We start from the raw sequence: 14,012 nt of genomic DNA, 5'->3' as shown, positions 1-14,012 counted from the left end.
AATTGGATTTGATGAAGGGATATTGGCAAGTTCCACGCACAGAAAGGGCCCAAGAAATTTCCTGTTTTGTGATCTGTGGCAATACTCGTAAATGTGGTACGAAGAATATGCTCCTGTCACCCAGAGGCTGATGAATGATCTTACCAAGGATTTAAAAGGTTGTGTTACTTACACTGACGATGTACAGTGGTTATTTTTTGGCAACACCTGGGAACGACACTTGGGCAAACTACGAAAGTCAAAAATTATCTGCACTCTTGTTTCTGTAATTTATTAAAACAAAAGCAGGGGTTGAACAATTACATCATTTTTCTACATAGTCTCCTTGCTTTTCGATGCACTTCTTCCAACGGTCCACAAGCTTGCTTATTCCATAAGAGTAGAAGGTTTTCAGCTGGTTGCGCAGCCATTTATGCACCACTTCCTGCACTTCATCGCTCGTAGCAAATCTACGACCTTGTAAAGCATCTTTAAGCGGTCCAAAGAGGTGATAGTTGGAAGGGACGAGATCTGGACTGTATGCAGGGTGTTCCAGCACCTTGAAACCCAATTTTTCAATGGTTTCAACGGTGTGGCCGGCCGTATGTGGGCGTGCATTTTCGTGCAACAACACTTGCCTTGACAATAGGCCTTGGCATTTGGTGTGAATTGCTGGTTTCAGTTTGTTGGCCAGCATTTCACTGTAGCCTACACTGGTGACTGTAGACTCTTTTTCCAGGTAATTTTCCAGTATAGACCATTTTGAGTCCCCCAAAACGAGATCACTTTTCCTGCGGAAGGTCGAGTCTTGAATTTCTTTGTCGTTGGCGATCCTGGGTGTTTCCACTCCATAGTCTGCCTTTTGGATTCTGGTTCAAAGTGATGGACCCAGGTCTCATCTCCTGTGACTATTCTCTCCAAGAAAGCCTTGCCTTCATCACTGTGGCGGTCGAGTAAGCACTGGCAGATCTCCACACAATTGTGCTTATGCGCTTCGGTAAGCTCTCTTGGCATCCATCTTGCACAAACTTTATGGAAGCAAAGCTTGTCGTGGATGATTTCGTAAGCAGAACCATGACTAATGTGCAGAGAACATGCCACCTCATCGATGGTCACTCGTTGGTTCGCCAGAATCATCTCTCGCGCTTGTTGAATCTTCATGTCAGTGGTGGAGGTTGATGGGCGTCCTGCTCCCTCTACCTGCTTCACGCTTGTAAGGCCATTTTTGAACTTCTTGATCCATTCATACACACTTCTATGCAGTAGAGCGCTGTCCCCATATTGCACTGAAAGCCTGTGATGAATTTCAGCCCCTGACACACCTTCAGACCAGAGGAATCGAATCACTGATTTCTGTTCTTCCTTGGTGCACACTGCCAGTGGAGCGGCCATGTTTACTCTGTAACACAAAAAAGAAAAATGGAGCGATTAACATCAAACCTCGGTTACATAACCACAAGAGTACCACCTTTTAGCATGCGAGCGCTGAAGGCTGTGCGGCCAACCTAAAGACACTTATGGCGAAAGTGCGGACAACTTTTTACTTTCCATCGTAGATGCCTTGCTGCAGAGACTGTCCTCTGCTAATTTAGTGCTTAATTTAACTAAATGTGAATTTGTAAGGGCTCGAGTGCAGTACCTAGGTTATGTGGTCGGATTAGGGCAAGTGAGTCCACCTGATGTTAAAGTTCAGGCTATAGTCATTCCCCCCCAACCCCAAGATAAGAGAGTTGCAGTGCTTCTTGGTTATGGTAGGGTACTACAGGCGTGTTGTCCTGGAGTTCTCTGATCTTGTAGTCCCCCTCACTGATTTGTTAAGAAAGGCGTCAAGTATGAGTGGAAGTCAGAATGTGAGAATGCCTATTCTAAAGTCAAAACCATCCTATTTGCTCCAAATTTTGATAAACACTTTAAATCAGCTGTTGATGCCTGTGGCCTTGGGACGGGGACACTTGCTTCAGGATAATGATCAAAGTTTTGAGATGCCTGTGTGCTATTTTAGCAAAAAATTCAAGAAGGCCCAGGGAAATTATTCAGCTACAGTATTGAGAAAGAACACGTTGCACTCCTACATGCCCTTCAACACTTCTCTCTTTATGTTGGTCCAGGGTCAGGTGATGTGGTAGTGTACACTGATCACCACCCCCTGAAATTATTGTCCTGATTTAAGGACAAAAATCTTAGATTGACCTGCTGGGCCCTATTTCTTAAAGGTCCGACATGTAAAAGATGTTACAAATACTTTAGCAGATTATCTGATCAGAACTTAAATTTATATAGTATCCAGAAACTTCCCCTTGGTAAATTTCTTCCCTCAGGAAGAGAAATGTCACTGGTGTAGCTAACCCAGCAGCGTATGGGCCACCCCTTACAGGTTTAAGGTGCGTGGCTATTAATAGACAGAGATCTTTTTATGTGTGAAATACTGAAACTTTTGACTTGGAAGTCGTGTCAACTTTAGGTAACCATCATCCCCATAATGGGCCTCTACTCAGCGGACTAAGCTTAGATGGCTGCCAGTGCTTATTTCTGCTGTGATCATCAGCGTTTCATTTTATTTTGTGCATGAAATGCCACTGAAACTCTTGCTATCACCAGATAACAGAGCAAGTGTCTAACAAATAGTGTTGTATATGATATTATGTGAAGCGATACTGTATCTATTTGTGTGGAGTGACTTTCCAGGCCTTCCAACTATCCCCCAGCCTTCGCGTGGGTTGGGGGGGTATCCTTGGTGATGACTCGTGCTGGCATAGGACAAGTTTCAGGTAGGTGGGAGAGGCTTTCTTGGTCATTTTAGGCTTTGCAATTAACCCCATTGAACCCATGTTACATCGGCCTCATTATGTGATAATTTGTTATGCAATAGGTATTCACTTGACGGACCCTATTGCTTAACCCTCTTGTGCACGCATGAGTTTTATTAAGTTTTATGGAGCCACGTGGAGAGAGAGGCTGACGAATGAGGATATAAAGGAGCGTTGTGGTGTGGATGTGGATGTGATAGGAAGCGTTATGAGGAACACACCGAGGTGGTTTGGCCATGTGGAGAGGATGGAGCGTGAAAGACTGACGAAGAGAGTGTATGTGAGGTGGAGGGGGGAAGAGGCAGGGGGAGGCCGAGGATGAGATGGAGGGATGGGGTGGAGAGGTATATGAAAGAGGGGGGTGTGAGTTGGGAGCAGGACAGTGAAATGGCGAGGGACAGGGCGACTTGGAGGCGATTTGTTTGTGGCCACCCCAAACGGGATTGAGGCGTCTGGCAATAGACAGATAGATAGATTTTATTCAACCGGTCACCCGGCCAGCCCGCCCGCACGCTGCTGAAAACGTATTCTCGCCTTATTTTCACCAACCAAACCTCACTATACTGCCATGAAACCTACATCACCTTATTCGTTGATGTTTGTCCTGGCTGATAAGCAAAAAAAAAAAAAAACACAAACAAATTTAGGCCAGCGTGAATAAACATTTCAGAACGTCAATCTTACTTCCCAACATCACAATTCGAATGTTTTCAATCATATAGAAAAATGTTATTTGAAGTTTTGATAGAGGATTTCATCAACTTTCTAATGAACTTTGTCCGGTTGTGATAAGATTTGTAGTTTTCGAGAAAATCGCCAAAAACTGAAAGCCATAAAAAAAAACTGATTTTTGTTCAAGGAGCTCTACCACAAAACTTTTCTTGCACACCTTCTGTTTTTATTTCATAATATTGTGAAGAGTTTCATGAGCTTTCTCATGGTACCGGCCGATTTTTGATACGCCTCATAGTTTCCAAGTAAATCGCAAAAAATTACTGGGTTCTCACGGCCATGCTGCACTTTCGTCATGCGCGCACAACAACCGTTATATTCCTGCCTACATACCAACGACTTTTTATCAGAGATATTACATTGTTATGTCCTGTACATACGTAGAATTTACTGCTTTTATTCATGGTTCTTACAGGAAATCTATACGTCCAATAGTTTTCGAGTTATAGGACGACAAAGTTAGAACTCTTCTCCGTGCGCTGCCTAGTTTTACCGCAAGCAAGGAAAAAAAACACTTTCCTCGTCTTTAACAAAAATATATGCTCCCAAAGGCTTTTATTTTGGCAATAAACATACGTATAATTCACTGATCTTTATCATCGTCCTTACAGGATATCAATACGTCCAATAGTTTTCGAGTAATTGGCCAACAAAATTAGATTACGCCTCCTAGCGTTGCTTACTTTTACCGTGAGAAAAACGAAACACTCTGTTCCCCCGCCTTTTCCTACAAAACATGCTCCCAAAGGTTTATATTTTGGTAATGAACTTATGTATAATTCACTGATCTTTATTATGGTTCTTACAGGTAATCAATACATCCAATAGTTTTCAAGTAATAGGACGACAAAGTTAGATTACTCCTCCGAGTGCTACCTAGTTTTACCACAAGTGAGAAAAAAACACTCTCTTCCCCCGCCTTTACCTGAGGACTAGGCTCCCAAAGCCTTTTTTTTTTTCTTTCTTTCTTTTTTTTATGTAGACTGTAAAATCTCCATGGGTTGTTTTTATGGTGCTATAACCTACTCGACATGACCACATTTAACCTAGTTACTGCTAATGAAGCTGTACTTTCTGTCATATATGTAATTATAAAGAAGAAAATGGTTATTTGTGTGAAAAATATAGGGGTATTGATATAGGTCAATATGCAAAATCAACAAAATTCGGAAAACTCACTTCCTGCAGGGGTGTTGAGCTCCTTGCAGGTCCTTGTGGGGTTTGAAGATGGGGAGTTATATATATATAGTGTGTGTGTGTGTGTGTGTGTGTGTGTGTGTGTGTGTGTGTTCTTACCTAATTGTTCTTACTTAATTGTATCTTTACAGGAACCAGTCAAGCTCGTACTGTCCCGTGTCTTAAACCATATTTATCGTACATATCCTTAAATGTGAATTGTTTTGGCACACACTATTTCATTCAGTAGTGCACTCCACTGATCAGTTGCTCTGTTTGGGAAACTGAATTTCCTCACGTCTTTATCACCTCTCTTCTTATGCAGTTTTTTGCAGTGTCCTCTTGCTGATGCTCCCCCATATGTTAAGTAATCATTTATGTCTATTTTCTCCTTCAATGATATGCATTTATATAGCATTATCATGTCACCTCTTTTCCTTCTCTCCTGTAGTGTTGGTAGATTCAGTTTATTTAGTCATTCTTCTTAGATTAGATCCCTTAAGCTTGGCATCCATCTTGTAGCGGCCCTTTGAACTTTTTCAATCTTGTCTATGTGTTTTTTGAGATGAGGTCTCTAGACTACTGATACATACTCCAGGTTGGTCAGATGAATGATGTTATTATCTTTTAGCATGTCTTCATTTATGTATGTGAATGCTGTTCTCATATTTGCAAGCAGTGTATACATGTTCCGTACCTTCTCACTGATGTGGTCAGCCGGAGATAGTCTGTTACTGATAATCACACCTAGGTCCTTCTCTCTTTCTGATGTGTGTAGGGCTTTATTTCCTAACGTATAATCCCATTCAGGTCTTTTTCCATTTTTACAAAACTTGATTACATGACACTTGTCCACATTGAATTCCATTTGCCATGTATTCCCCCATTCATGAAGTTTATTTCATTCATCTTGTAGCTCTTTACAAGAGTCTGTGTTAGTAATTCTCCTTCGTATTTTTGCATCATCTGCAAACATATTTAGATAGCTTTCATTTCCAGTGTTACTGTTTATATCATTTATGTACACTGAAAACATGATTGGTGACAGCACCGAACCCTGTGGTACTCCACTAGTCACTTCTTTCCATGATGAGTAGTTTCCTCTTAGTACTGTCCTCATTTCTCTTTTTATGAGAAAGTCTTGCATCCAACAAAACAGTTTGCCTCGAATTCCTCCTTGATGGTACAGCTTCCATAAAAGTCTTTGGTGTGGTACTGTGTCAAAAGCGTTCTTGAAATCTAAATAGATACTGTCCACCCATCCTTCCCTTTCCTGTATTGTGTTTGTTACTCTATCATAGTAGCTCAACAAATTAGTAACACATGATTTTCCTTTTCTGAAACCAAACTGTCTTTCTATTATCATACTGTGTTCTTCTAGATGATTTACCCAAGCTTTTCTTACAAGTTTTTCTAATACCTTGCTTACAACACTGGTCAGTGATACTGGTCGGTAGTTGAGAGGATTTTGTCTATTTCCTTTCTTGAATAAGGGGACTATATTTGCTTTTTTCCAAATATCAGGTAGTTTCCCTTGACTCAAGGATTTCTTGAAATTTAAAAATAATGGTTTACTTAACTCCTTTGCACATTCTTGTAACACCCAACATGAAATTTCATCAGGACCACTTGCTTTTCCTCTGTCTAATCTACTTAACTCCTCCTGTATTACTTTTTCTGCTATTTGTATATCTGGTAGTATGTGTGGACATGCGTGTTCCACACAGTCCCTCTCAAAATTTTTTTCTTCTGTAAAAACTAATTGGAAATTCTTAATTAGTGCTTCACAAATATCTTTCTCTTGTGTGTAAGTGATTCCCTCGTCCGTAATGGATTGTATTATATCTTTTACTTTGGTTTTGCTTCTGATATAGCTGTAAAACAGCTTTGGTTGATCACTACTTTTATTTATTATATCCTCCTCAAACTGTTTTTGGGCTTCCCTCCTTATTCTTGTATAGTCGTTTCTTGCCTGTTTGTAATTATTATACGCCCTTTCACTATTGTGTCTTCTGTATCTATTCCACAACAAATCTCTTCTTTCTTTTGATTTTTTACATTCTGTATTGAACCATTTCTGTATTTTCTTATCTGCTTCTTTGTGCTGTGGGATGTACTTCTGGACTCCTATTTCATAAAATTCACAAAATTTTTTATATACAGCATTTAAATCTTGTCCTCTAAGCTCATTTTCCCAATCAGCTTCTAAGAAATACTTCTTTAGGTCTTGATAATTTCCCTTTCTATAGTTTAGGCTCTTTTTGTAACTGTCATTGCTGTTTACTATGTCATATGCTATCCTGAAGTTATAATTTAGTACTGCATGATCGCTTTTGCCGAGTGGAGGGTGATATATTAAACTGTCAATGTCATTTTCTTGCCTAGCAAATATTAGATCTAGCACTGAAGGTACATCAAGTCCTCTTTTTCTAGTGGTTTCCCTCACATGTTGCGTTAGGAAAAACTCTTGTACGAGATCCAGGAGCTTTTGGTCCCAACAGCTTTCTTGGCTATTCATATCTAGAGTATTCCAATTTATATTTGTACTGGTATTAAAATTCCAGTTAGTATAATTCTTTCCGATTTCTCTTCCATTTTATGTAGCAAGGATCTTATACTCTGAATTGTACTCTCTGCCAGGTCCTCATATTCGTCTCTTTCCCATGTGTTTGATCTGGGTGGCATGTACAAATTGGCTACAATTACTTTACCTTCTGATGTGTCGATCTCTACTGCAACCAGTTCTACTTGTGATGGTATATCTAGATTTATTTCCTTGACTTTTAGATTTTTCTTAGTTAATATTATAATTCCTCCTCCTTTTTTTATATTTCTGTCTCTTCTCCATATATTGTATTCCTCTAAGTTTAGTATGTCATTGGATATCCTTGGTGTTAATTTTGTCTCAGTTAGGCATATTATTTGTGGTTCATTTTCTCTGACATAATCATTCATCTCTAGTAATTTAGATACCATTCCATCCACATTTGAGTACATCAACTTTATCATCTTGTTTATATACTTGCCATGACATGGTTCTACAAACTTCCTCCTTTTTCTTCCACCCTGTTTGTGTACCACTTTCGTACCTGCAATCATATTACTTTGTAAAAAAAATTTGTACTTCTCCTCTTCTGATCTTCCCTCATTTTTTGTTTTTGCTTCCTCCCTTTTCTCTTTCAGTAATTCCAGTTCCTCTTGTGTTAGGCATCTTTTTATCCATACATTTTTGAACTCCTCTTTTTCCATAAGATTCTTTGCATTTTTTAGTATCTCTTCCACAGTGTTTACACTCTGGAAAGTCACCTTTAGAGGTCTTCTCTTGCTTTTCTCGTATTTCCCTAACCTTTTGTGTTCCTCTATGTCTTTACTACAGATTTCCTCTGATACTTCTTTCAGTAAGCTCATTACATTTGCCATCTCCTTTTTGTCTCTAGTGATCTTGTTTTTAATTTCTTCCTCTTCTATACCAGTGATTACTATTGATTTATTTATTTCTACTGAATCTCTGACTAACTTTGGATTGTTTTGGATTATTCTTTTCACTTCCTTTTTAATGCTTTTTTCCTTCACCCTTGTTTCTAAGTCTTTCTTTACTTTCACCATTTCAGCATACGTGGTTTCTACATCATTTTTGTAGCTTTGCACAGCTTCATTCACCTGTGTTATCTTCTCCTCAATATCACTGCTCTGGTCCATAAGACTGCTTGCTTGTCTAATTGTCTCTGTGTCATTTTTTAACTCTTCCATAACACTCTCGTGATTGACTACTGTACTTGCCATTTTACTCACTTTCTTCCTAAGGGTACTGAATTCCACTGTTAGTTCACTGATGGCTGTGTCTTTCTTATTGGCCTCCCTTCCTAGTTTTTCTATCTCTTCATTTTGCAAGTGCATTTGCTTCTTTATTTCATCCATTTCACTTTTGAAAGCCATTTCTAGTTTGTGTACACGTTCAACCAGTCTATTGTGAGTCTCCACTTCAACCAGTTCTTGGTAGAAATCATCATTTTACTTTTTACTTTTATCCTTTTTTTTTTTCCAAATTTGTTTTACTGAAGTATGTATCCATTTTGTAATACTAAATGAACAGAGTATGTACTTACAGAGTATGCACACTTTCCCCGTGTTGCTGTAGTATAAACAAACCCAGCTGACTCAACGCAATTTTTCGCCACTCGGTTCTATGTTCTGTTTGAACCAGTCTTATTTAAACTTATTATTTCTTTTCCTTTTAATAATGAAAAATCATTTAGTCTAACCTGGTACAGAGCTTGACTCATTCAAAGATACTTATTTAGGTAATGCCTCTGGCCGTGTTGGTCTGGTATGGAGCGCCGGTAACGGACGTCTACCTCCGACGATGCCCTGTGTGTGGGTGTGTGGGTGTGTTCTTACCTAATTGTATCTTTACAGGAATGAGTCAAGCTTGTACTGTCCCGTGTCTTAAACCATATTTATCGTACATATCCTTAAATTTGTGAATTGTTTTGGCACACACTATTTCATTCGGTAGTCCATTCCATTGATCAATTACTCTGTTTGGGAAACTGAATTTCCTTACTTCTTTAGCACATCTCTTCTTATGCAGTTTTTTTGCAGTGTCCTCTTGCTAATCCTTCTCCATATGTTAAGTAATCATTTATGGCTATTTTCTCCTTCCCTGATATGCACTTATATAGCATTATCATGTCACCTCTTTTCCTTCTCTCCTGTAGTGTTGGTAGATTCAGTTTATTTAGTCTTTCTTTGTAGCTTAGGTCCCTTAAGCTTGATATCCATCTTGTAGCAGCCTTTTGAACTTTTTCAATCTTGTCTATGTGTTTTTTGAGATGAGGACTCCAGACTACTGATGCATATTCCAGGGTTGGTCTAATAAATGATGTTATTATCCTTCTTAGCATGTCTTCATTTGTGTATGTGAATGCTATTCTCATATTTGCAAGTAGTGTATACATGTTCCGTACCTTCTCACTGATGTGGTCAGCCGGAGATAGTCTGTTATTGATAATCACACCTAGGTCCTTCTCTCTTTCTGATGTGTATAGGGTTTTATTTCCTAACTTATAATCCCAATCAGGTCTTTTTCCACCTTTACGAAACTTAATTACATGACACTTGTCCACATTGAATTCCATTTGCCATGTATTACTCCATTCATGAAGTTTATTTAATTCTTGTAGCTCTTTACAAGAGTCTGTGTTAGTAATTCTCCTTTGTATTTTTGCATCATCTGCAAACATATTCAGATAGCTCTCATTTCCAGTGTTACTGTTTATATCATTTATATACACTAAAAACATGATTGGTGCCAACACTGAACCCTGTGGTACTCCACTTGTCACTTCTTTCCATGATGAGTAGTTTCCTCTTAGTACAGTTCTCATTTCTCTTTTTATGAGAAAATCTTGCATCCAACAAAACAGTTTGCCTCGAATTCCTCCTTGATGGTACAGTTTCCATAAAAGTCTTTGGTGTGGTACTGTGTCAAAAGCTTTCTTGAAATCAAAATAGATACTGTCCACCCATCCTTCTCTTTCCTGTATTATGTTTGTTACTCTGTCATAGTAGCTAAACAGATTAGTAACACATGATTTTCCTTTTCTGAAACCAAACACCCTTTCTGTTATCATACTGTGTTCTTCAAGATGATTTACCCAAGCTTTTCTTATAAGCTTTTCTAATACCTTGCTTACATCACTGGTCAGTGATACTGGTCGATAGTTGAGTGGATTTTCTCTATTTCCCTTCTTGAATAAGGGGACAATATTTGCTTTCTTCCATCAGGTAGTTTACCTTGACTCAAGGATTTCTTGAAAATTAAAAATAATGGTTTACTTAACTCCTTTGCACATTCTCGTAGTACTCAACATGAAATTTCATCAGGACCACTTGCTTTTCCTCAGTCTAATTTACTTAACTCCTCCTGTATTAGTTTTTCTGCCATTTGTATATCTGGTAGTATGTGTGGACATGCATGTTCCACATAGTCCCTCTCAAAATTTTTTTCTTCTGTAAAAACTAAGGGTAAGGGGATGGGTCTGTTATGATGTGGCAGGGGTAAACCAGTTCTGCTGTCGGGCCCTGCTGTGGATGTCACTGCTTGCATTGCGCAGTTGACCCTTGTGCGGTGTGATGCGGTGAGGATCTGTCCGTTCTCCCCTTTGGGGCTAAGATGCGAATGAATGTGTTTGAATGGATGAGTAAATGGAGAGTGAGTCGTCCTGTCTCGGCTACCTCCCTTTCCTTGGGGGAAGCAGCCTAGGTATATAGATAGATAGATAGAAAAACTAATTGGAAATTCTTATTTAGTGCTTCACAAATATCTTTCTCTTGCGTATAAGTGATTCCCTCGTCCGTAATGGATTGTATTATATCTTTTACTTTGGTTTTGCTTCTGATGTAGCTGTAAAACAGCTTTGGTTGATCACTACTTTTATTTATTATATCCTCCTCAAACTATTTCTGGGCTTCCCTCCTTATTCTTGTATAATCGTTTCTTGCCTTTTTGTAATTATTATACGCCCTCTCACTATTGTGTCTCCCGTATCTATTCCACAACAAATCTCTTCTCTCTTTTGATTTTTTACATTCTGTATTGAACCATTTCTGTATTTTCTTATCTGCTTCTTTGTGCTGTGGGATGTACTTCTGGGCCCCTATTTCATAAAATTCACAGAATTTTTTATATACAGCATTTATATCTTGTCCTCTAAGCTCATTTTCCCAATTAACATCTGAGAAATACTTCTTTAGGTCTTGATAATTTCCCCTTTTATAGTTTAGGCTATTTTTGTAACTGGCATTGCTGTTAACTATGTCATATGCTATCCTGAAGTTGTAATTTAGTACTGCATGATCGCTTTTGCCGAGTGGAGGGTGATATATTAAACTGTCAATATTATTTTCTTGCCTAGCAAATATTAGATCTAGCACTGAAGGTACATCGAGTCCTTTTTTTCTGGTGGTTTCACTCACATGTTGCGTTAGGAAAAACTCTTGCACGAGATCCAGGAGCTTTTGGTCCCAACAGCTTTCTTGGCTAATTATATGTAGAGTATTCCAATTTATATTTGTATTAAAATCTCCAATTAGTATAATTCTTTCTGATTTCTCTTCCATTTTATGTAGTAATGATCTTAAACTCTGAATTGTACTCTCTGCCATGTCCTCATATTCGTCTCTTTCCCATGTGTTTGATCTGGGTGGCATGTACAAATTGGCTACAATTACTTTACCTTCAGATGTGTTGATCTCTACTGCAATCAGTTTTACTTGGGATGGTATATCTAGTTTTATTTCATTGACTTTTAGATTTTTCTTAGTTAATATTATAATTCCTCCTCCTTTTTTTAAAATTTCTGTCTCTTCTCCATATATTGTATTCCTCTAAGTTTAGTATGTCATTGGATATCCTTGGTGTTAATTTTGTTTCAGTTAGGCGTATTATTTGTGGTTCATTTTCTCTGACATAATCATTCATCTCTAGTAATTTAGATACCATTCCATCCACATTTGAGTACATCAACTTTATCATCTTGTTTATATACTTGTCATGACATGGTTCTACTACCTTCCTCCTTTTTATTCCATCCTGTTTGTGTACCATTTTCGTACCTGCAATCATATTACTTTGTAAAAAAAAATTTGTTCTTCTTTTCTTCTGATCTTCCCTCATTTTTTGTTTTTGCTTCCTCCCTCTTCTTTCAGTAATTCCAGTTCCTTTTGTGTTAGGCATCTTTTTAGCCATACATTTTTGAACTCCTCTTTTTCCATAAGATTCTTTGCATTTTTTAGTATCTCCTCCACAGTGTTTACACTCTGGAAAGTCACCTTTAGAGATCTTGTCTTGTTTTTCTCGTATTTCCCTAATCTTTTGTGTTCCTCTATGTCTTTACTACAGATTTCCTCTGATACTTCTTTCAGTAAGCTCATTACATTTGCCATCTCTTTTTGTCTCTTGTGATCTTGTTTTTTACTTCTTCCTCTTCTATACCAGTGATTACTATAGATTTGTTTATATCTACTGAATCTCTGACTAACTTTGGATTGTTTTGGATTATTCTTTTCACTTCCTGTTTAATGCTTTTTTCTTCCACCCTTGTTTCTAAGTCTTTCTTTACTTTCACCATTTCAGCATACGTGGTTTCCACATCATTTTTGTAGCTTTGCACAGCTTCATTCACCTGTGTTATCTTCTCCTCAATATCACTGCTTTGGTCTATCAAACTGCTTACTTGCCTAATTGTCTCTGTATCATTTTTGAACTCTTCCATAACACTCTCGTGATTGACTACTGTACTTCCCATTTCACTCATTTTCTTCCTAGGCGTACTCAATTCCACTGTTAGTTCACTGATGGTTGTGTCTTTTTTGTTGGCCTCCCTTCCTAGTTTTTGTATCTCTTCCTTTTGCAAGTGCATCTGCTTCTTTATTTCATCAATTTCATTTTTGAAAGCCATTTCTAGTTTGTGTACACGTTCAACCAGTCTATTGAGTCTCCACTTCAACCAGTTCTTGGTAGAAATCATCATCTTGCTTTCTACCTTTATCCCTTTTCTTTTCCAAATTTGCTTTACTAAAGTATGTGTCCATTTTGCAATACTAAAAGCACAGAGTACATGTACTTACAGAGTATGCACACTTTCCCGTGTTGCTGTAGTCTAAACAAACCTCAGCTGACTGGGCGCATTCTTTCGCCTCTCAGTTCTCTTTTCTGTTTGAACAAGTCTTGTTTAAACTTATTATTTTTTTTTTTTTAAATAATGAAAAATCATTTAGTCTAACCTGGTACAGAGCTTAACTCATATAAAGGTACTAATTTAGGTAATGCCACTGGCCATGCTGGCTCGGTACGGAGAGCCAACGTCGCACGTCTGCTATCTCTGACTCCCACTGTGTGTGTGTGTGTGTGTGTGTATATATATATATATATATATATATATATATATATATATACGCTCCACTAGGGAATACGTCGCTCGGTATGGTACCACTCGAGCAATCACCCATGCTGGTCTTCCCCGGTCCTGTCATCCTGGAGGTGCAGCTGCAGGGCCAGGCATGGCAGTGGCAGCAGGTTCTCCCGACAGACCAGGAACTGCTGGAGATGGTTGTCTCGGCACCCGTGCTGGTCCTGCAGCCAATGGTGGCATTGGCTCCTGTGCTGGTCCTGCTCCTGGAGATGGTGGTGTTGGCACCTGTGTTGGTGCTGGTCCAGGAGACGGTGCTGGCCCAGGAGATGGTGGTGCTGGCACCTGTGCTGGTGCTGGTGCTGCTGCAGGTGCCACAAGTGCCGTAGGTCCTGGTGGCCATCAG

The 14,012-nt window shown here is 38.8% G+C and overlaps 1 protein-coding gene across 1 annotated transcript; it reads right to left on the bottom strand.

Annotated features, from left to right (window-relative positions):
* Positions 1-304: 304 nt before the first annotated feature.
* On the bottom strand, positions 305-13,730 carry LOC145401992 (histone-lysine N-methyltransferase SETMAR-like). Its single transcript, XM_080274092.1, has 3 exons — positions 13,654-13,730; positions 1,009-1,378; positions 305-838 (listed from the first exon to the last, which is right to left on the bottom strand). Exons 1-3 carry the CDS (start codon positions 13,728-13,730, stop codon positions 305-307), a joined length of 981 nt encoding a protein of 326 aa, XP_080130218.1.
* Positions 13,731-14,012: the final 282 nt, after the last annotated feature.

The sequence above is a fragment of the Coenobita brevimanus genome, chromosome 57, assembly GCF_032717465.1.
Source record: "Coenobita brevimanus isolate Jiangsu-jjx chromosome 57, ASM3271746v2, whole genome shotgun sequence".
Taxonomy (NCBI): domain Eukaryota; kingdom Metazoa; phylum Arthropoda; class Malacostraca; order Decapoda; family Coenobitidae; genus Coenobita; species Coenobita brevimanus.
This window is presented reverse-complemented; position numbering and strand designations above follow the sequence as displayed.